At 36.4% G+C, this 23,919-nt stretch overlaps 4 protein-coding genes across 4 annotated transcripts; 3 read left to right on the forward strand and 1 right to left on the reverse strand.

The window, feature by feature from the left end:
* Positions 1–1,260: 1,260 nt before the first annotated feature.
* LOC123720902 (cytochrome P450 6B6-like) lies at positions 1,261–9,218 on the reverse strand. Its single transcript, XM_045678161.1, has 3 exons — positions 9,164–9,218; positions 1,834–3,232; positions 1,261–1,491 (listed from the first exon to the last, which is right to left on the reverse strand). The coding sequence occupies exons 2-3, from the start codon at positions 3,194–3,196 to the stop codon at positions 1,319–1,321; spliced, it is 1,536 nt and encodes a 511-aa protein (XP_045534117.1). The 5' UTR covers positions 3,197–3,232; positions 9,164–9,218; the 3' UTR covers positions 1,261–1,318.
* On the forward strand, positions 7,903–8,955 carry LOC123721005. The gene has a single exon (XM_045677991.1). It carries the CDS (start codon positions 7,903–7,905, stop codon positions 8,953–8,955), a length of 1,053 nt encoding a protein of 350 aa, XP_045533947.1.
* Positions 9,219–11,232: 2,014 nt separating the features above from the next.
* On the forward strand, positions 11,233–12,285 carry LOC123721006. The gene has a single exon (XM_045677992.1). It carries the CDS (start codon positions 11,233–11,235, stop codon positions 12,283–12,285), a length of 1,053 nt encoding a protein of 350 aa, XP_045533948.1.
* A 2,973-nt stretch (positions 12,286–15,258) lies between these two features.
* LOC106707354 (trypsin delta) lies at positions 15,259–17,633 on the forward strand. Its single transcript, XM_014503523.2, has 6 exons — positions 15,259–15,472; positions 15,799–15,813; positions 15,995–16,142; positions 16,429–16,681; positions 17,075–17,230; positions 17,435–17,633. Exons 1-6 carry the CDS (start codon positions 15,259–15,261, stop codon positions 17,615–17,617), a joined length of 969 nt encoding a protein of 322 aa, XP_014359009.2. The 3' UTR covers positions 17,618–17,633.
* The last annotated feature ends 6,286 nt before the right edge of the window (positions 17,634–23,919 follow it).

Here is a 23,919-nt window from a genome sequence, read left to right on the forward strand (position 1 = left end):
CAAGTCTTCGGTCCATCTCGTAGGTATTATTTAAGGTGATATAAGTTTGTGTCAGCAGATATTTTTTCATACAAATCAACATGAACAAAAGGACTAGGACTGCGTCGTGTGTAGGAAGTAAAGGTAAAGAGTGAAACAAAGGTCGAGGAGAGGTTGCGGCCTGTTTATCCTCACTTCTACCAAAAAAATTAAGAAGCATTTTATGGATATTTTTGTGATGTAGATTACAACTTATTTTGCTTTTCTGCTACTTTGTTTCTAACATTCATTCATTCATTTTATTGATTAGGAAGGAAAATTAAGTTATTGAAACTTGAGCATCTCGATCCTTTTTAAGAATAGATATCTTGTTGAAAAATACTTAACACTGCTGAGATGAAAACCTATTAGTGATTATACTTAAGTATTCAATGTTCTCCAAAATTATATTACACGGGTTAAGCCCGCTACACACATTCAGTTTTAACTAAAGTGTGAAACTGTCCAGTTCAATCATAACTACGTGCGTAGGTAAAACTGAGATCTGTATACAGTTTGACTGACATTTAAAATTTAAAACGTAGGATGTGTAGCGGGCTTAATCCTCAGGTAAACCTGTTCAGTCTGGACACGTATTTAGTCATCATGACTAGGCGATAAACATTTAAAGTCATGATGAATGTCAGCTACAAGGTTAATATTAAATTAAATTATATGACAACTGAAGGTCATCAGAAGTAAAAATAATATACTAAGATAGCTCATAGATTTGTTGTATTTTACATCTTTTATATGAAACTAGCTGTCTGCCCACGACTCCGTCCGAGCGGAATTAAAAAAATAATAAGTAGCCTATGTGTTCTTCCAAACTATGATCTACTACATCAATGTCAAATTTCATCAAGATCCGTTCAGCCGTTCTTGAGATACCTTCAAACAAACATCCATACATCTAAACATTCGTATTTATAATATTAGTATGATAAACAAGTCCTCAACTCTTTATTCGTCTGGGAAAATATACAGTTAAAAATGACGAAAAAGACATGGAAAGGAGAAAGAAACAAGGACTTTGACATATCCCATCTATAGAAAGTAAGAAATTAAAACCAAATATAGTCTTAAAAATAATTTATTTATTTAGGCTAATAAAAAATAAATAATACCCACTATAAATGAATTATTTAAAGTTCAGTGAAACAATAGAGGGTATTTATAAGAATTAAAACGCGACTAAATAAAACTTAAATTTAATACAATATTATCAAATGTAAGTACCAATTAGACACGACATTCCATAAACTTAGAACAAAATCTTATAGGAGTACACGTGTAACACTTACTTACTTCTTAACTTAAACATCAAAGGTAATCCACCGATAACACTTTGCACTCCATTAGAAGTGGGATCAACCTTAAGCTGGCGCACCGTTTGCGGCGCGGGTTCAACCGAGTAGCACGACAGCACCGCCGCCAGACCAGCCAGCGACTGCATCAGACCCAGTCTTTCACCTGGAATAGTATTTTATACTTATAAGTTTTAAGTAGCGACATTTTAATTATTTGATTATTTCCTCAACTTATCACAAAGTATTAGTTTGCTTGCTATAGACATTATATTATCTTCGTTTAATTCTTGCAAACCTAAATCTCATTTGTATATCAATTAACTTCTGTACATTTTTAACCGTTGTTGTGTTGATTCCGCAAATACTTTCTACGACAAATATAAAACATTTTACGCATATCAGTTTTTCGAACAATAATATTTTCAAGACTTTGTTAGTATTTGAAAGTAAAATATTTACTGAATACTGCAGAATAAAAAAAAACAAACAAACAAAGTAAACTTACCAATACATGCACGGGGACCTTCGCCAAATGGTAAGTATATGTTCTTGGTCATCGGGTTTATGAAATTACTTAAAAAACGGCTTGGCTTGAATTTCTCTGGCTCCTCGAAATACAGAGGATCCATGTGCAACGCCTGCACTGGTATCAATATTAAAACGCCCTCGTCAATAGTAAGGTCCAACTCGGGGAACGTGCATTTACGAGTACACTTCCTTACCAAGTGACCCAACGATGGGAACATTCGGATGCCTTCTTTGAAAGCACAATGCAAGTAAGTCATTTCAGAAACTGCATCATAGCAGAGCTTGTTATCGTATTTCGCTAAAACTGTATCGATTTCTTCTTGTACTTTCCTTTGCTCCTCAGGATTGTATGCTAGTTCATGCAGCGTATAGCTTGTAGAGGAAGATGAAGTTTCGAAACCCGCGGCGAAAAAGATCATAATTTGAGCCGTAATTATTTCTTCGGTTAACTCCAAAGATACTTCTTCAGGCACGCCATTCGGCTTTATTTTTTCTATTGATTGGCCCACGATCTTTCCTTTTTTCTTATATTCCAAAAGAAGATCGACGAAGTCGTGCCTGCCACATGGTTCGTAATTTCTCTTTTGCAGAATATTTTTGACAAGGGCGTTCGCGTCATTTTCTATTTTGCTAAATAGTTTCATATGTTTGCACGCTTCTGGAAACATCTCTTTGAGCATTTGTTTAATTATTTGACTCAATTCTACCTTAAAAATATCGATACCAAGTTTCCTAAAATAGGAATTTTCCACACTAAGAGAATCCATGTCGAGGCCGAACCCACAAGCACCGATGAAGTCAGTAGTATACCGCGCCATTATCTCCCGAGAGTCCAGGACTCGTCCAGTCGGCGGTGCGTTGATAGCGTGGTTCTGCAGACGCTCAGCACGCTCCACGATGAGAGGGAACATCGCCTTCAGTTTTCCGCTGGTAAACGCTGGAGACATACGCTGCCTCAACAATTTCCAGAGATCTCCTTCAGCAAGGAAAAGATTTTTTGCCAAGGGCTCAACAACCGTTTGGTGAGTATTTAAACCTCTCATGTGAAAATGTCCAAAGTCTGAAACGAGAACTTGTTTTATAATTTCTGGATCTCTTAAGACAAGTTCTGGGCGCATCGCTCGATAAAATCCCACGACCTTTTCCTTCGGGTATTTCCAGTACATTTCCACACCAATTTGTGTCATACTTTTCTTCCATAAGTACATACGCGCATTGTTGCCGAAAAATGGTACAGGTTTGTCATGTTTGATTCCTTTTTTCTCCCAATACGTGAAAGTTCTTGTACCGTAAAGGTACAGGGCGACGCACAGCACGAACACGACAGCCAGCGTCAACATGGTGGAAGGTTTGCCAGTCGTAAACACTCCGCAAGCTTATTGTTGGCGCCGTTTCCGCTACAGCACAATAGATGGCGCTGTATGTTTGTTAAATCGCGATTGTTAAAAATTTGTCTTGCTAGTAATATACTTCCCGCGTATTGCTGACACTTTGGTATATGTTTGGTTGGTTTTCTTTGCGTTCTTGAGGTCGTTTGAGTTCTGTAGTATTCGTTCCTTCCGCTGTTGGTTGTTGAGTCGTCCAAATTCCGGACACACGTTTCGTAGGAGTGTAAACAAGTGGTCCTTCGAGCCGGATTCTCGGACTAAGAGTATTAAGTCATATTTGGACTTTTAAGGTTTCAAGTCGGTTTTTTATGTTAACAATCTCGTGTACGCAAACAAGTTTACAAACAATCGTGGGTTGTATAAGACTTAGCGCGTTGTCACTCGTAGATGAATAATTCGGTTTGCGTACAGTGAATTATACTCACTTTAAGCTGGTTAAGCAAGTAAACAACAGCCCATTAGTTTTATAATTTTGTTTGTTGGGTCTAATTTGAGTGCTTGTCATGGAGCAAGCTAAAAAGTTAATCAATTTGCAAGAAGACAGGATTGAACAAATCCAGAAAGCCCAAAGTAATTACCTAAAATCACCTAAGTCTCGAGTGACACCAAGTTACATAGAAACGCGACTTGAAACATTAGAAAAAATATATTGTTCATTTATTAAGGGTCATGAAGAATTATTGGGTTTGATTCTTCGTGGTCAGAGAAGTACATTAGATTATTTTAGTCAAGACAAAAGTGAACAATTAGAGGAACTTTATACCAACTATAAATCATCTTTAAAAGAAAAATTACATGAGTTGGTTAAAGAAACTACAGCAAGTGATACACTTACTCCGAGTCGAACTAGTGCTAATACAGATATTAGGCTGCCTACGATTCAAATTCCGACATTCTCGGGGAATTACACGGATTGGCCGTCATTCAGGGATTTGTTTACTTCAGTAATTCACAAAAATACAAGTTTAGACGACGTGCAGAAATTGCATTACCTGAAGTCCCTAGTAAGCGGAGAGGCTGCGCAATTATTGCGGAGCATTAATGTTACAAACGAAAACTACACTCAAGCATGGGATACACTGTTTAAAAGGTTTAATAACAAAAGATACATTACGAATTACGTATTTAAAAGATTATTTGGACTAAAACCACTTACCCACGAATCTGGTCACTTTCTGAAACAGTTGCTGGATACTACGTCTGAGTGTCTTAGTTCTTTAAAAAACATTGGTATACAAACAGACACTTGGGACGACATAATAGTATACATTACAGTTACAAAACTAGATCCTACCAGTCACCGGTTGTGGGAGCAGCATATTTCCTCAGAAAATGACAAAATGCCGACTTTCCATCAGTTGTCACAATTTCTTGAAGTTCGATTTAAATCATTGGAAATTATAGAAGACCAAACAAAGTCACATAAGTCCAAATCTTTTCTCGCGACAGCGTCTGTATCTTCGCTCAAATGTACCTTTTGTAGTGGCGATCATTACATTTTTCAATGTAAAGATTTTGTGAGACAAGGCCTAGAACAAAGAATTGAGTTTGTAAAGTCCAATAACTTATGTTTCAATTGCTTAATTCCTAATCATTGTGCCAAAATGTGCTTGAGAAGCACAAGTTGTAATATATGTAAAAGGAAACATCACTCTTTACTACATCCGGGTAAGGGTGAATCTAGAACGGAAGAACAAGCACCTAATGAGAATATAGACAACCTTGAAAACAAAGACATCGCTACCCATTTTGTAAGTCAATCTGGTCAGGTACTGCTAGCGACAGCACTGGTGGATGTTTCTTGGAAGAATGGTTACACACACATTTACCGTGCTCTACTTGACCAGGGGTCTCAAGCCTCATTCGTAACTGAGGACCTCGTTCAGTCAGCAGGTCTTAAAAGAGTAAAGGTCAACGGTGAGGTTTCCGGACTTAGTAACGGGAGCAAATTGCGTACCAAGTACGTAGTTGATTTGGAATTACGCTCTCGGATTGAACCACAATTCACTTTATTCGTAAGGGCCTACGTTTTAAAGAAAATAACAAATTATTTACCAACCCATAAAAGTACAGTGAGCAACTGGCCTGAACTCGAGTCAATCGCTCTAGCTGATCCCGAATTCAATGTGCCGAACAACATTGATATTTTACTGGGGGCCGAGGCTTATGCCAAAATAATTGATGACGGGTTACTGAGAAACTCAACAGGGGCTATTGCACAAAAGACAAGGCTCGGTTGGATTTTGTCAGGAAAATTATCTGAAACACTACCTAAAATAGTTATAAATATGCATGTATGTGATTGTGATAATAAACTACTACGAAGATTTTGGGAAATAGAAAGTGATACTAATGTTTCAGAGCGAAAGCACACTAAGGAAGAAATACAATGTGAGAACATTTACAAAAATACAACAGTGAAAACAAGAGATAACAAATACAAGGTTTATCTTCCTTTTAAAGCAGGTTGTGAGAATCCTGTCAAAATGTGCGGGGAGACAAAGGAAATAGCAATATCTCGATTTTTACAGCTGGAAAGGAGGTTTAGACGTGATGACAATTTGAAACAAGAATACACTAAGGTCATTCATGAATATTTACACTTGGGTCATATGGAGCTAGCCAATACTGATACAAAACAATCAATTTACTTACCTCATCATGCCGTTATTCGAAATGATAAGGACACAACTAAAACTAGAATAGTCTTCGACGCTTCGGCAAAGGGATCAAAGGGATGTTCGTTGAATGATACCTTACTTATTGGTCCTACATTGCAAAAAGATTTGCGTACATTGATATTGCAATGGAGACAGTACGCAATCGTTTTAGCCAGCGATTTAATTAAGATGTACAGACAAATTCGCGTTACCGAAGAACATACGGATTATCAAAGAATAATCTGGCGAGATAGTCCAGATGAAGAGTTAAAATCATATAAACTACTTACTGTTACATTTGGAACGGCCGCTGCTCCTTATCTTGCAGTACGCACGCTTTTACAGACGGCCGAAGATGGAATTAATGAATTTCCGTTAGCTGCTGAAATCACAAAAACATCTTTTTACATGGATGACTTACTTACGGGTTGTTATAGTGTTGAGGAAGGTATGGAGATTTACAATGAAATGAATGCATTACTAAAAACTGGAGGGTTCGAATTAAGAAAATGGTGCAGTAATTCAAACGAGTTATTGGCAAAAATTAGTGAAAACAAACCGGACTTGAAGGAAACATATGAAATTAAGTTTGATGAAATTATAAAAATATTAGGTTTAGTGTGGGATAGAAATTTAGATGTATTTACATTTTCCGTTAATTTACCACCCATTGAAGATCGAGTAACTAAACGAAAAATACTATCAGATATTGCACGCTTGTTCGATCCATTTGGGTGGCTTGCTCCGGTAATAGTAACTGCGAAGATATTTTTACAAAGGTTATGGCTGATGTCAATTGAATGGGATGATCCTTTACCTATTAATGTAATTACTGAATGGAGCATTTATAGAAATGATTTGATTAAGCTACAAGGTATTAAAATAGATCGTTGGATTAATACTTACCAAATCAGAACTAACGTCGAACTTCATGGATTTGCCGATGCTTCCACGGCCGCCTATGCAGCTGTTGTCTACGTCAAGGCGTTAGATGATGATGGAAATCCTAAAATAACGCTTTTGGAAAGTAAAACTAAAGTTGCACCTCTTAAACAAATTTCTGTTGCTCGTTTGGAGTTATGTGGGGCTCTTCTTTTGGCTAAAATGCTTTATCAAGCCGCAATCCATTTGAAAATTCCAATGGGGCAGGTTTTTGCATACACTGATTCTACGGTTACATTAGCTTGGATAGAAGGACAACCTATTAAATGGCAAACTTTTGTGGCCAATCGAGTCACGGAAATACAAACCTTATTGGACAATTCTGCTTGGCGGTTTGTTTCTTCAAGGGACAATCCTGCAGACCTAGCTTCGAGGGGTATACAAGCTGATGATCTTGTTGCTTCATCACTGTGGTGGCAAGGCCCAACCTGGCTAAAAGAAACACATAAATATAAACAAACAAATGCCTCATACACTACAACTTTAGAAGAAAGAAAACAAAGGGTTAAAACATTTCTGTGCGAACTAGAAGAAAAACCCATTTATGAACGATTTTCAACTTTGAATAGAATGAAGAGAGTACTTACCTATTGTCGGCGATTCCTTCTTTTGAAACCTGAAAAACAATACACAGATTACCTTAGTACTAAAGAATTAAACGAAACAATGCAAATGTGTATAAAACTATGTCAAAGACAAGATTTTATGGAAGAAATAAGGGACTTAAAAGAGAGCGGTATGGTGAAGAAAAGAAGTAAACTAAAGACATTATCTCCTTATTTAGACGAAAATCAGATACTTAGAGTCGGAGGACGATTACAAGGCGCTACTATAGGTTCAGAAATAAAACATCCTATACTTTTACCCAAACACAACCACCTTACTACACTGGTTGTCAGAGATGCTCACATTAAATTGCTTCATGGTGGAAATAGATTAATGACGAATTTCTTGCAAAACCAATATTGGATTATAGGATTAAAACCGTTAGTGAAGAAGTGTGTAAGAGAATGCGTAGTATGTGTGAGACATAAAGGAATGGTTCTACAGCCAAAAATGGGTGAACTTCCTTCTGTTCGTATCACACCTGGCAGACCGTTCAAGACTTCAGGCGTCGACTTCGCTGGTCCAATACAGTTGCGTACATCTAAGGGTAGAGGCCATAAAGCATTTAAGGGATACATTTGTCTTTTCATTTGTATGAAAACAAAAGCAGTACATCTTGAAGTTGTAAGTGATCTTACCAGTAAAGGCTTTATTGCAGCTTTCAAGAGATTCATATCCAGAAGAGGACATTGTTCAGATGTTTGGAGTGACAATGGATTAAACTTCGTAGGGGCCGCAAAGGAGTTAAAGGATAACGCTAACATTCGTTGTTCAAGTGGTATGAAAGATATAGTTGAGTTATTAGCGAATGAAGGCACTATTTGGCACTTTATTCCACCGAGAGCCCCCAATTTTGGTGGCCTTTGGGAGGCTGCGGTCAAAAGTGCCAAAACTCATCTTGTTAAGGTCGTTGGAAACTCAACGTTGACATTTGAAGAGATGACAACTCTGCTATCACAGGTCGAAGCGTGCTTAAATTCTAGACCCATCTGTCAACTAAATGATAATCCAGATGATTTGTTTCCACTAACGCCAGCTCATTTCCTCATTGGTGAGGCAACTATGATAATTCCTGAACCAGACCATGAGAATACAAGATTAAGCGCATTAGATAGATGGACCTTAGTACAAAAAATGACGCAACACTTTTGGAAACGCTGGTCAACAGAGTATCTGCAAGGACTACAGAGAAGACAAAAGTGGCAAAAATCTTCAGTTTCTCCAGATGTCGGTCAATTGGTGATTATAAAAGAAAACGACTTACCTCCAGCCAAATGGTTGTTGGCGCGTATACTAGAACTGATTCCCGGACCTGACAAGGCTGTTAGGGTGGTTAAATTGAAATGTAAATCATCTATCTTAACAAGGCCTATCAACAAAATTATTTTGTTACCTAGAGATATTAAATTACACGAAGACGCTCACGAATACCTCATGGTGGGCGGAAAGAACAAGGTTCTTGGTGGGCGGAATGTTGGCGCCGTTTCCGCTACAGCACAATAGATGGCGCTGTATGTTTGTTAAATCGCGATTGTTAAAAATTTGTCTTGCTAGTAATATACTTCCCGCGTATTGCTGACACTTTGGTATATGTTTGGTTGGTTTTCTTTGCGTTCTTGAGGTCGTTTGAGTTCTGTAGTATTCGTTCGTTCCGCTGTTGGTTGTTGAGTCGTCCAAATTCCGGACACACGTTTCGTAGGAGTGTAAACACTTATATAACCCGCAGTCCGATAATAAATTGATAACAACAGTACACAAATCAGAAATATTTTTACAATGTACTTAATTATTATTAATAAAGATTGAACGATCATCTGCAAGAGCGTAAGACAAGATCTGGTGATATGCGAAAACCAAAAATCGTTTATATAGCTTTGCACATATAGTAATGTAAATATATACATATTGAAAACATATTGTGGTTAAGAATACTCTAATGTTACATAACTTTTAACCAGCGAATTAATTAAGATGTACAGACAAATTCGCGTTACCGAAGAACATACGGATTATCAAAGAATAATCTGGCGAGATAGTCCAGATGAAGAGTTAAAATCATATAAACTACTTACTGTTACATTTGGAACGGCCGCTGCTCCTTATCTTGCAGTACGCACGCTTTTACAGACGGCCGAAGATGGAATTAATGAATTTCCGTTAGCTGCTGAAATCACAAAAACATCTTTTTACATGGATGACTTACTTACGGGTTGTTATAGTGTTGAGGAAGGTATGGAGATTTACAATGAAATGAATGCATTACTAAAAACTGGAGGGTTCGAATTAAGAAAATGGTGCAGTAATTCAAACGAGTTATTGGCAAAAATTAGTGAAAACAAACCGGACTTGAAGGAAACATATGAAATTAAGTTTGATGAAATTATAAAAATATTAGGTTTAGTGTGGGATAGAAATTTAGATGTATTTACATTTTCCGTTAATTTACCACCCATTGAAGATCGAGTAACTAAACGAAAAATACTATCAGATATTGCACGCTTGTTCGATCCATTTGGGTGGCTTGCTCCGGTAATAGTAACTGCGAAGATATTTTTACAAAGGTTATGGCTGATGTCAATTGAATGGGATGATCCTTTACCTATTAATGTAATTACTGAATGGAGCATTTATAGAAATGATTTGATTAAGCTACAAGGTATTAAAATAGATCGTTGGATTAATACTTACCAAATCAGAACTAACGTCGAACTTCATGGATTTGCCGATGCTTCCACGGCCGCCTATGCAGCTGTTGTCTACGTCAAGGCGTTAGATGATGATGGAAATCCTAAAATAACGCTTTTGGAAAGTAAAACTAAAGTTGCACCTCTTAAACAAATTTCTGTTGCTCGTTTGGAGTTATGTGGGGCTCTTCTTTTGGCTAAAATGCTTTATCAAGCCGCAATCCATTTGAAAATTCCAATGGGGCAGGTTTTTGCATACACTGATTCTACGGTTACATTAGCTTGGATAGAAGGACAACCTATTAAATGGCAAACTTTTGTGGCCAATCGAGTCACGGAAATACAAACCTTATTGGACAATTCTGCTTGGCGGTTTGTTTCTTCAAGGGACAATCCTGCAGACCTAGCTTCGAGGGGTATACAAGCTGATGATCTTGTTGCTTCATCACTGTGGTGGCAAGGCCCAACCTGGCTAAAAGAAACACATAAATATAAACAAACAAATGCCTCATACACTACAACTTTAGAAGAAAGAAAACAAAGGGTTAAAACATTTCTGTGCGAACTAGAAGAAAAACCCATTTATGAACGATTTTCAACTTTGAATAGAATGAAGAGAGTACTTACCTATTGTCGGCGATTCCTTCTTTTGAAACCTGAAAAACAATACACAGATTACCTTAGTACTAAAGAATTAAACGAAACAATGCAAATGTGTATAAAACTATGTCAAAGACAAGATTTTATGGAAGAAATAAGGGACTTAAAAGAGAGCGGTATGGTGAAGAAAAGAAGTAAACTAAAGACATTATCTCCTTATTTAGACGAAAATCAGATACTTAGAGTCGGAGGACGATTACAAGGCGCTACTATAGGTTCAGAAATAAAACATCCTATACTTTTACCCAAACACAACCACCTTACTACACTGGTTGTCAGAGATGCTCACATTAAATTGCTTCATGGTGGAAATAGATTAATGACGAATTTCTTGCAAAACCAATATTGGATTATAGGATTAAAACCGTTAGTGAAGAAGTGTGTAAGAGAATGCGTAGTATGTGTGAGACATAAAGGAATGGTTCTACAGCCAAAAATGGGTGAACTTCCTTCTGTTCGTATCACACCTGGCAGACCGTTCAAGACTTCAGGCGTCGACTTCGCTGGTCCAATACAGTTGCGTACATCTAAGGGTAGAGGCCATAAAGCATTTAAGGGATACATTTGTCTTTTCATTTGTATGAAAACAAAAGCAGTACATCTTGAAGTTGTAAGTGATCTTACCAGTAAAGGCTTTATTGCAGCTTTCAAGAGATTCATATCCAGAAGAGGACATTGTTCAGATGTTTGGAGTGACAATGGATTAAACTTCGTAGGGGCCGCAAAGGAGTTAAAGGATAACGCTAACATTCGTTGTTCAAGTGGTATGAAAGATATAGTTGAGTTATTAGCGAATGAAGGCACTATTTGGCACTTTATTCCACCGAGAGCCCCCAATTTTGGTGGCCTTTGGGAGGCTGCGGTCAAAAGTGCCAAAACTCATCTTGTTAAGGTCGTTGGAAACTCAACGTTGACATTTGAAGAGATGACAACTCTGCTATCACAGGTCGAAGCGTGCTTAAATTCTAGACCCATCTGTCAACTAAATGATAATCCAGATGATTTGTTTCCACTAACGCCAGCTCATTTCCTCATTGGTGAGGCAACTATGATAATTCCTGAACCAGACCATGAGAATACAAGATTAAGCGCATTAGATAGATGGACCTTAGTACAAAAAATGACGCAACACTTTTGGAAACGCTGGTCAACAGAGTATCTGCAAGGACTACAGAGAAGACAAAAGTGGCAAAAATCTTCAGTTTCTCCAGATGTCGGTCAATTGGTGATTATAAAAGAAAACGACTTACCTCCAGCCAAATGGTTGTTGGCGCGTATACTAGAACTGATTCCCGGACCTGACAAGGCTGTTAGGGTGGTTAAATTGAAATGTAAATCATCTATCTTAACAAGGCCTATCAACAAAATTATTTTGTTACCTAGAGATATTAAATTACACGAAGACGCTCACGAATACCTCATGGTGGGCGGAAAGAACAAGGTTCTTGGTGGGCGGAATGTTGGCGCCGTTTCCGCTACAGCACAATAGATGGCGCTGTATGTTTGTTAAATCGCGATTGTTAAAAATTTGTCTTGCTAGTAATATACTTCCCGCGTATTGCTGACACTTTGGTATATGTTTGGTTGGTTTTCTTTGCGTTCTTGAGGTCGTTTGAGTTCTGTAGTATTCGTTCGTTCCGCTGTTGGTTGTTGAGTCGTCCAAATTCCGGACACACGTTTCGTAGGAGTGTAAACACTTATATAACCCGCAGTCCGATAATAAATTGATAACAACAGTACACAAATCAGAAATATTTTTACAATGTACTTAATTATTATTAATAAAGATTGAACGATCATCTGCAAGAGCGTAAGACAAGATCTGGTGATATGCGAAAACCAAAAATCGTTTATATAGCTTTGCACATATAGTAATGTAAATATATACATATTGAAAACATATTGTGGTTAAGAATACTCTAATGTTACATAACTTAACACTAGATGTCGTTATTTCGGTTGCTCTCGAGTTTATATTTTACAATGTACATGACATGAATTATGAATGAATTTATTCTAAATTATTTAGGTTTATATAGTATTTAGGAGTCATAAGGATATTGAATAGATAAGAATCAACTTGAAAGTTAAAAGGTTGGCCTCCTCGGCGGTATACTCAGGTACCATAGGTAGGTATGAGTTAGTCGTAAAATTGGTAGCTGCTCGGTGTAGATTGCTGCATCAACCAACTACTATTTAAAATGCTAAATAATATTAATGTTAGGTCATTTACCATGTTGATCAGATCTTCAAGACAAAGATATGGATGTGTTATTTTATAAATTAAAATAAGCGCCTGCTATAAAAATTCAGACTGAGATTTGAAACTGCTATTTATTTTTAGCCGACTTCAAAAAGAAGGAGGTTATCAATTCGACTGTATTTTTTTATGTATGTTACCGCGAAACTCCTCCCCTGGTGGTCCGATTTTGATAAAAAATATTTTAATCGAAAGGAAGTGCTTGCAGATAGGTCGCATTTTTTTGTTTTTTTTTTTTTAAATAACTAGAAGACTAGTAGATTTTGAATTTAGCTTCAAAATTTGTTGCGAAAATTAGGGACAATTTTGCTTTCAGCGCTTACGTAGGCTAAACTATAGGACCTACATAAAAATGATGTATCGACGAATTGTAGCTCTTTAAATGTCCTAAATAAAAATCTGCGATAGCATATATCTATCTTTTATAGTTTTCTTAATATTTCATAATCATAATCTCAATAACCATTTTTTTCTTCAGAAACATCAATTAAATTCATGCCCTATTTCCGACGCTATTATTCGAGTTCAGTATTAACCCTTATGTAAATAAATATTTTCATTATCAAGAGAATTTAATGTAGATTATATTTGCCTCAAAAACTATATCATTCTGTCTAATAGTTTAGGAGATATCGTAAGAATAAAATTACGCGGAAACGAAAAATGCTACATGAAAAGCACAATTTTGCTTTCTAGGCTTCGTAGGTCAAACTATGTGACCGACATAAAAATGATGTGTGGAGTAATTATACATCCTTAAATTTGCTAAATAAAAGTCTTTGGTGGCATATATCTATCATCTATGTATGGCTCACAAAAACCATGTTATTGTGAACAAACGCCGATTAAAATGCACACGAAAAACAGCGTCGTAAGCTTACGGCGCTATTATATTATATTCGATATGAATCCTTATCCAAATAAATATGTTTGAAGGCTAGAGTATTAAATGCAGATTACATTAGCCTTTAAACTGTGTAATTCGGATCAATAGTTTGGAAGATATTAAATGATTAAAAACTACGCGCATTCGAAAAATGCTAGTGCGGCGCGCGGCTGGACAAAATTGAAGGCACGCTACGATGTATTAGTTCGTTAATTTTCAATTTGTATACCGATTTTGATAATTATTTCATTGTTTAAAGGATAAGTGGTTATCTGCTGCATTCTAAATTAGTTTTTGAATTGAAGTACACACATATTAAATAGGAAAGTCCTTTTCTTTATTTGTCTTATTTATGTCCTCATACGTACTCGTATTAAGGAAATTTGTAATTGTAACTTCAAATTCACTAAAAATTAAGAAATAAAATAAAAATTTTTAGAAAAAAATATACCGATTCGATAGCCGACTTAAAAAAAAAAACAATCTCAAACAAAATGCACTCAAAAGTAACATAAAAAAACAATTTCAAACAAAATGCACTAAAAAGAAACAAAATAATGTTATGAAAACTCTCTAAACTCTAGTAGTTAGTAGTAGGGGCTCAGTTTTCCGCAACTCCACGACAAGCGCCTATTTTGCGTGTCTCTAAACTCTAAAGAAAGTTCTCTTATTTCTTGTAACATGTCTATATTGTATAATTATTGTTATTTTGGAGTCGGTTTCGGCCTAAGTAGGGACATAAACGTAAGTATATCTAATACATCTCAAATATAAAATGTCATCTATTTACTTCGGCCAACATGCTTTGCTTTCTGTATGATGGTCTTAGTAAGGTCTCTCAAACTCCATTGTATCTTGATGGAAGAGTTCCCCGAGTTATTCCAAATAAGCTCTCATATTTTCTTATATAATCAGAATACATTAATGAACATTTTTTCCTCCTTGTATACCTGTGCAATGTGACGTTGATAAAAGAGGTACGAAAGGTAATAGGATTACGTGAGGCAAAACATTTGATGCGTGTGTTCAACCGAGTACGCGTAATGCGGATGTCCATTGGGCGTCGATGATCACCTTGGTGTTCCCGCTGCTCGTTTGCCCCTTCTCTTATAAAGAAAAACGAACTTTGTGTAATCGATTCCAATAGTTATTGTAATTGTACGATCAACTAATATTTCCTTCAACGACGAATTGTAATTGAATTTCAACTCGAATAATTGATAACGTTGTAAATGTAATTTTCTTATCAGCATTATAAGCAAATTTAAATTAAATGAATACACATGTTATATTGGACAATTAAAAAACTATTCAGAATGACAATTGAAGTGTTTGGAAGTTTTCAAGCAATTGCTGTTTTATTTGCCGTTGTAGTAGGTGACGAGATAGACCTCAGCACCACCATAGATTACACGCAGCTGGCAAAAGAAGCTGAAAATAATAAGAATGACTTGATAGGATTTCTAAATCAAAAAACGGTTCGTGATAAATATAAGGAATTATACACAACATTGTTAAACAACCTGATGGGTAAGATTGCAAACAATAGTTGGTTGTTAGTTTAAAAATCAAAAGTCCGACTGTACACGTATGACACGCCGCGCAACAAATCAAATCGAAAGACACATTACATCGTTCGCAAAAATCTGTAGTACTCGGAACATCTACTGAAGCAATCATTACAATTTGATAAAATGGGTTTGGATCGCATAAGAACAACAACAAACAAACAACTCGACATACAACTAGAAAAAGTAATGAGGCACTTAATTCATCACGTTACAAGACAGTCTACAAAAGTCTGCTTTTTAAAAAGTAGCACTAAATATTTTTTTTACAAAACTGTTTTTTTACAGGAGCACGCCGCACTGGTAAGCAGTAAAATCACTTTCTGTTTTTTTTTCATGATAAAAAAATACTTGCTGTTCATCATCAAGTAAACAGGTGCATATTTTACAAGCACATAGTACATTCATATTACACACACATTTACTAAACATTTTACATTTTTTTTTATTTTAAGTTCTTTTGCTTCCGTTTTTACATACGTAGGGTCAACTCGGCGGATTGTGTCGGGGCAGAACACGTCGATAGCGGCGGTGCCTTGGCAGGTGTCGCTGCGAGAGAAGACCTACCCTATCTGCGGCGGCTCCATCATCACCGACCTCTGGCTGCTCACCGCCGCGCATTGCCTTATCAAGTATCTCCGCTATCCGCTTTCCTAATATTTGCTAGAGCTTCATGAAATTGTGTTAATGTAATGAATGGTCGAAACAAAACAGCAACTATAATATATACTCCGTCTAGTCTAGAAGTACCTACTAAGAACTGTTCTAAAGACAAACGAACAATATACCTCTATAATAGACAGGAGACTTTGCAGTCAACTAGTTTTCAAATGTGAATTTGCTTCAGCTAAATGTAATAAATAATTTGAATTTGAATCCTCACACAAACGATTTCCCTAGCACCTTCATTATCGTCAGGTCTCATGCCAGTGAACTGAGCGTACGTCTGGGCTCGTCGTGGAAGACCCACGGGGGCGAGATGTACGACGTAAAGCATTGCTTCGTTCACCCGCGTTACGCCAGCAAGACGAAGAGCAACGACGTTGGCCTCGTGCGGCTGTATGCGCCGCTACGATTCTCGGCACGCGTGCTGCCCATAGGACTCGTTGCCAAAGAGACCAAGCTGCTGGCCGATCAACCGGCTATAGTGTCGGGATGGGGAAAACTGCGCGTAATTTATTTTCGTTAAATATTTCTTTTTGTTCATGAAGCATGTACTGTGTATTTCGTAATATTAAGTAAGTCCGCACCAACGACACAATCGCCGCCAAAGGTTCAAGTCCTCACTAAGTGAACCTTCAAAAAATAGCAGAGAAAAATATGGGAATCGTTGTAATTACTTACTAGTAAAATTGTATATATTTGTTCAAGAAAAAACTTGTTTTACGATGATTTATAACATATTTGTCATGCTCATCTTCATTAATCCACCAGGACTTTTTAATTACCCAAATATTTATTAACGCAAAGAGATCCGCCATCGCACACGTTTTAGCATCCAAGAACATAGATTTATTTATCTTCGAGATTAGGTTATGTTAAAGCATTCCTAATTATATATCAGGAAGGCGGGCCCAGCGCGACGTATCTTCAGTCCTCCACCATAAAGACTATCGCGATGAAGTTGTGTCGGCGCTCGGGGCTCGACAGAAAGTCAATCGATCCGGCATCCATGTTCTGCGCTGGCTCTTTTAGCCAACCTTCGCCAGACGCCTGTCAGGTATGACATAGCCCGTCGATTATATTTCAAAAACAATATGCTTTTAACAAAACTTATGAACCTGTAAGGTATTTAAGACTCGAATAATAGGCCAAAGTGAAGAACCACGGACGGAGGGCCACATAATTCCCGTCCATCTCATCAGGTGAGGTGCAGTAAGTTTGTTTACTTCTCCAGTTAAATATAAACTAATGTATCTTTCAGGGAGATAGCGGAGGGCCAATAGTCCAAGACGGCGTGCTTATAGGAGTGGTGTCGTGGGGCCTGGGCTGCGCGCGAGGAAACTTCCCCGGCGTCTACACTAGACTTTCCAACCCTGTTATATGGGATTGGCTGCAGAATCATTTTACAAATAAATCAGTTAATGAACATAATAAATTATTGTAAAGTGTAATCTTTCTTGAAAAATATAAAACCAAGTCAAGTTATTTTTTACCGTTCAAGAATAGGTATACCGGTTAGGTTTAACTTGACATGGGTCTTTGAGTGTTATTGCGCCTGTGAATACCTCTTTTCTAAACGACTAAACCAAATTAATATGCTCAATATCATTTTAGAAGTAAATCGAATAATGAATATGAAAATTTATAAATTCAAGAACATAGTTACTTTATAATGATAAAGGAAAATATAATTGATTAGATAGTTATAATACTATGATATCTATTCGGTGATTTTTTCGTCCACGTGACTAAAGGTGACTTGCAAAATAAGTGGTAATCGCTAACGTTCACTTATCACAGGAAATAAACTGCGATTCGAACGTCACCTAATCTAACATCAAAATCAATACAATTTTCTATCGATCGATAAAAATGCGGACGGTAGACTACGTTATAACATTAACATTTGTGTTTTGTATCTATGTCCGCAAAACTTTGGACTATCATTTTCTTGTCAGTTAAATAATTTTTTGGAAAAATTAGAACATTCTATGTTTAATAACATAAATAACATTTTTTTTTATTTTGGGCGATTTTAACTTGAGCGGCGTCATATGGCGCAGCGAGGATGTTGAGAAGGCCGCGCTGCTGACCGGCCACGCGAGCGGCGCGAACGAGTGCGCCCTGCTCGACACGATGAGTACGCTAGGCGTCGCCCAGTACAACCACGTATACAACATGCACGGCAGATTATTGGACCTCGTCCTTGCAAATCAGTTTGTTAAGGTCGCATAGTGTGACGAACCTTTAGTTCCCATTGATCCTCATCACAAGGCCATCATTTGTTACGTGCCGACCATTGAAGTGCATATATTAAAGCCTGCCCCAAGATTGAAATATCTATTCAATAAGGGAAAATATGACACAAGTAATGAAGTAATCTCAAACGTCAATTGGTATAACGAACTTACCTCAACTGACGTCGACGAATGTTTCGATTGCTTTTATTCAATTATTAATAACTTAACAGACAAGTACATTCCTAAGACTATTGTACATGAAAGAAAATCCCATGCATCCCAAAGGAAAGCCCATTAAACCCCGGCACTTAAAAATGTATTAAAGAAAAACACAAATGCTTCAAGTAATTTAAAAAATATAATAACAGGTCCGATTACGAAACGTAATAAGCTACTTAGGGATAGGGTAAAGAAATTAGAGACAAAGTGTTATGACAGGTATTTCAATACTGTAGAGGAGTCTATTAAGAAAAACCCTAAATACTTCTGGACATACGTTAAAACGAAAAAAACAGAAACAAGAATCCCCGAGTTGGCCTACTACGGCGACCTAGTGGCATCGAACGGCATCGAAGTGTGCAACTTATTCTCGAATTACTTCAATTCAACATGCTCTCATGCGCCACAAGCATGTTTCGATGCACGTCGCCAAAACATTGCTTGCGATTCGTTGTCTGATATCGCTACTATCGAAGTACAATACGCTGCGGTAAAGAAATACCTAAAATCATTAGACACCACTATATCTGCCGGCCCGGACCATTTGCCGCCGATATTTTTGGTTAACTGTGCCGAATCTTTGTCTGTCCCGGTTACGCTATTATTTAAAAAATCCTTGTCTCAATGTACCTTCCCAACACTGTGGAAACGTGCGTATGTTACGCCTGTTCATAAGAAAGGTTCGAGAACCGATGTCACCAATTACAGACCAGTTTCAAAATTGTGTGTACTTGCTAAAGTACTCGAAAAGATAATATACAATCAGCTATACGCAGCTTTAAAACATTCATTTAGTAGTTCAGCATGGATTCCTTCGAGGACGGTCCACCACTTTCAATCTCATCATCCTTAATGACTTCATAACTGGAGCGATGGACAAAGGAAAGCAAGTCGATGTGGTTCACACTGATTATAGCAAATGCTTCGATCGAATTGACCATGAGGTGTTAAAAAACTTAAATCGAATTAAATAGAGTATTTTTTAAAATTTACTTAAGTAAAATACATGACGTGAGACTGTATAAGATGAAGACTTTGCCCATTTCCAAAAGTAGTGGAAAATCGCATCTAAAATACGATTTTATCTATTCAATAACTAAAAATCTACGAATTTCCGCAACTTTTTAACTTTGGCTAGTAAGTCCTTAGATATAACTCTATTCGCTATAAAAGTTGCAACCGCCAACTTGACCGTACGTAATCTAAATTTTAACCTGGCTGTTGGTCTTCTTAGAAATAAATAAATAAATACCTGAATGTTCTGGAACCGTACAGGTACAGAGCAACGATCACGACGACTACCCGGTCATAGCGTACATAACATGTGTCACTTGCTTTTAAAAAGATAACTTCTTTTAATCTCCTACAATATAACTTATCAAACGTCACGGTGACTATTTTGCAATGTCATTATGACTTGCTTATGACCAGCGAATATAAGAGTGAGTTTCCAGTGTCGTAAAACCCGTATAACAACATATTCCACCTTTCCCACATTTTAAAACAACAAAGATAACAAAAGTCATATAAATAAGGAAAGCAATATCTATGTAGGTACGCCTTGTGGGTCTAAGTATTTTTTAATATCTTGGCAGCCGACCTTGCTGCGTGCTGTGCAGCGCCGACTCTCACCCCTCTCCCTAACATTGCGCCACGCTAACATTGTGTTCTGCCAAGGGACTCGTGCGATGCTCCAAGCCACCAAGATATTCAAAAATACTTATACCCACAAGGCGTACAAAGATATTGCTTTACTTATTGATATAAAGATTGTTATCTTTGTTGTTTTCAAATGTGGGTACCCCTTTTTGAAGAAATTGCACAAAAAGATGAACGTGAAGTATGTCACAGTTGAAGTTAATGTTGGGAAGAGAATAAAGCAATTTTAAATCAAAAAATCTTTAACTATGAATTATGATCGTATTTAGAGCAATAGTATAGGTATAATCTCTAACAGGACTTACAACTGTTGCAATTCAAGCCTACAACAAATCTGTCATCTATGCGATGTTCATCTTATCATTTAATAAAATGTAATTTAAAACATTTTAGTAACAACTATTCTTAGTAAGGATTACAAAAAACAATTGTAAAATAATTAAAAGGTTAAGCCTTTTCAAGTACCACATTTTAAGTTTAAGTTTCACTTTTAAGTGTTGAAATCTCATTGGTTGCTCTTGCATTAAAACTTTCGGTATAGCAGCTGTCCGAAATACATACAAAAGGAAAACAAGAATTTCTACATAGGTGGGCACAGTTAATCGAAAAGTTAACTTTCTTTAGTTTAATCGTTGATTAAAAAATCAACATCGTTAATCGTTAAAGCAATAAATTCTCGAAAATTTAACGCAAGTTAAAGTTAATCGTTAAAAGTTAACCATTCCAAAATTATACTGCTTTTGGGGCTGAGAGAAATAGGTGAAACAAGTGAAAAGAAGATCTTTTGATGTCTTTTGATACGATGTGATGATGTGCACGAATTGCACACATATTTGTAAATTGAATTTACAATATCACACTTATTGTGGCGACACTTGTTTCACTATATTAATTTCACTATACATTCTCTAACACATTAATAAGATCTTTTCAAACTTGATTATTTTGATTGCAATTGAACCTATAGTCAGTCAGTGGTATTTGTATCTCAAGTATTAGATAAAGTCTAAAGGTATGAATGTAGAAAAGTGTTTTCGAACCATCATTTCATTTTGTCCCATTGGTCACGTCTTTCCTGGACGCTCTGATGCATTACACTAGTACGCGAACTTCACATGTATATTCTATTATCAACTCATTCGTTCAGCATTCGAGTCGCCGACATTAGCCCAGCATAGCTAGATCGCATAGTTTAAACAAAATTACAACACGTGTCCCTGTTTCTAATGTAACGAGTGAGACGTAACGGAAGTTGAGTTTACCGGAAGTTAACAAAAGCGTTAACACTTTTTGAAGTTAACTTAAAAGTTAATCCGTTAAGCAAAATGTTAACTTCGTTAAAATTAACGATTAACGGATTAACGAGTTAATGCCCATCGTTGAATTTCTATTATAATTTCGTAATAGGTTTCGAACTACGGAGGTTGAAAGTCGTTCGTAATGATCAAGTTCCATAAAAAATAAGTTTTTAAATGTCTCGAGTCCCTGTGCAGTGGGCCTAGCACTAATATTTGTGTCATCATCAATGATGTCAAAATTAGTATGAGATTTTTGTTGTACTTTACACCAACCCGGGGCGCTGCAATACGATGAACTGAACTCAAATGTTGGTGTGTTGGGTTGTAACGGGAGGAGACTGCGCAGCGCGCCGATTGCGCCGCCAACACATTTGAAATTACTAATAATTTAATTTCATACTAAATTTAATGACATAAAACGCGTTTTTACTGAAACTTAAATAAATGTACGCGCATTCGAGATTACTACTACACAAAACATTATCTTACTAATATTATAAACGTTTAGATGGATGTATGTTTGCTTGAAGGTATTTTCGGAACGGATCAACGGATCTTGATAAAATTTGGCACTGATGTAGAACACGTTTTTTTTTGATTCCGCGCGGACGAAGTCGCGGGCGACAGTTAGTATTAAATAAGTGAGGATAATATTGTAGATAAAAGCAGTATTTGCATGTGTTTAACATTTTATTCAAATTTAAACTAGGTCTAAAATTAAATTTACCAAATATTACCTAACTATTCAACTTTGCAACATTAATTTTTAAACCAATTAAATATATTACCAACATATTTTTCTAAAGTTTATTTGCACTGTTAGTAAAATAAAAACAACATCAAACAAAATAAAACTTTGTTTTCACCGACTAGTCGCGCGACTTCTATTTCTGTGACAACATGAACTATTGAAAAAAAAACAAAAAAATGGGACCCATATACAAGCACTTCCTTTCGATTAAAATAATTTTTATCAAAATCGGACCACCAGGGGCGGAGTTTCGCGGTAACACGCATTAAAAAAAAAACAGTCGAATTGATAACCTCTTTCTTTTTGAAGTCGGCTAAAAATGGCCTAAATCAACACGCTTCTCTGCCTCTTCTTTTTGTGTTTGTAAAACTGACACGTAACCGTGGCTCCACTGCCGAAACAATCGCAAAAAAACATTTTGTCCCACTCAATCTCTTTGAAGAAAATAAGAAAATAAGAAAATAACAAGAAGTTTCGGCAGTGGGAACTGACGATAATACTGGAATTGTTTCTGTTTGTCAACCTATTAGGTCGTAAGCTGTGATGAATGGAAGAAGTTCCCTTATATTGTAAGCTTTCAAACGATTCAGTAATCATGTTATGTTTTAACATTAGTTTCTTGAATAAAAGTCTGTTTCTTGTAATTAATTTATTTGTAACACGTTTTTACACTGTTGTCTGTTGTAACAGAAGTCGGAAAGAAAAAAAAGGGCACGCGAACAGAAAGCATCGACAAAGAGTATGAAGTGTCAAAGATTAACGAATCAATTCGTAACATTCTCGCCCTTTTTACAAATAGTGAGATTATATAACTCTAAAATAACACAATAGAATCTAGTAGTTACATAATTTAAGTAATAGTATTAATAGGTAACAAGGTAAGTATGATGTACACACAAGGTAAGTATCCTTTACACTTTTGTAGCAAACCAATTATAATAATAGAAGTAGTAATCATAACATAACACTAGTAACTAAGTAACAAACAAAATTAAAGTAGCTTCTAAGTAGATTTAAATTTAAGTCCTAGTAGGTAACAAAATTAACTTATGAATAGGTCTAGCATAGTCTCCTTTAGAAGTACGGATAACAACTGACCTGATAAGGCCATCCGTTTTATTCATTTTGGTAGAAATTACCCTGCCTAGAGGCCAAAATGTGGGGGGAGTAACTTCATCTTTAATTATCACTAAGTCTCCAATATTTAAATTATTATGAATCTTTAACCACTTGTTTCTAGTTTGTAACTCTGATAAATAACTGAAATAGAATTGTTTCCAAAATCTCTGTTTTAATTGTATTATTCTTTTGTAAATATTAAGTCTAGACTCATTTATTTCTAGTAAATTAGGCTCAGGTAAGTCTGTTATAGCTGTACCTATGATAAAATGAGCCGGTGTTAGACAAGTTAAATCATTTGGCAAATCCGTGATAGGATACAAAGGTCTGGAATTTAATATTCCTTCTATCTGCACTAATACAGTGTAAAGTAATTCATATGTTAACTTAGTAGTAAACAAATATCTCTTAAGTAGTGACTTAACAGATTTTATACCTGCTTCGTAAATACCACCCATAT

Source organism: Papilio machaon, chromosome 5 (assembly GCF_912999745.1).
Source record: "Papilio machaon chromosome 5, ilPapMach1.1, whole genome shotgun sequence".
In the NCBI taxonomy this organism is placed as follows: Eukaryota; Metazoa; Arthropoda; class Insecta; order Lepidoptera; family Papilionidae; genus Papilio; species Papilio machaon.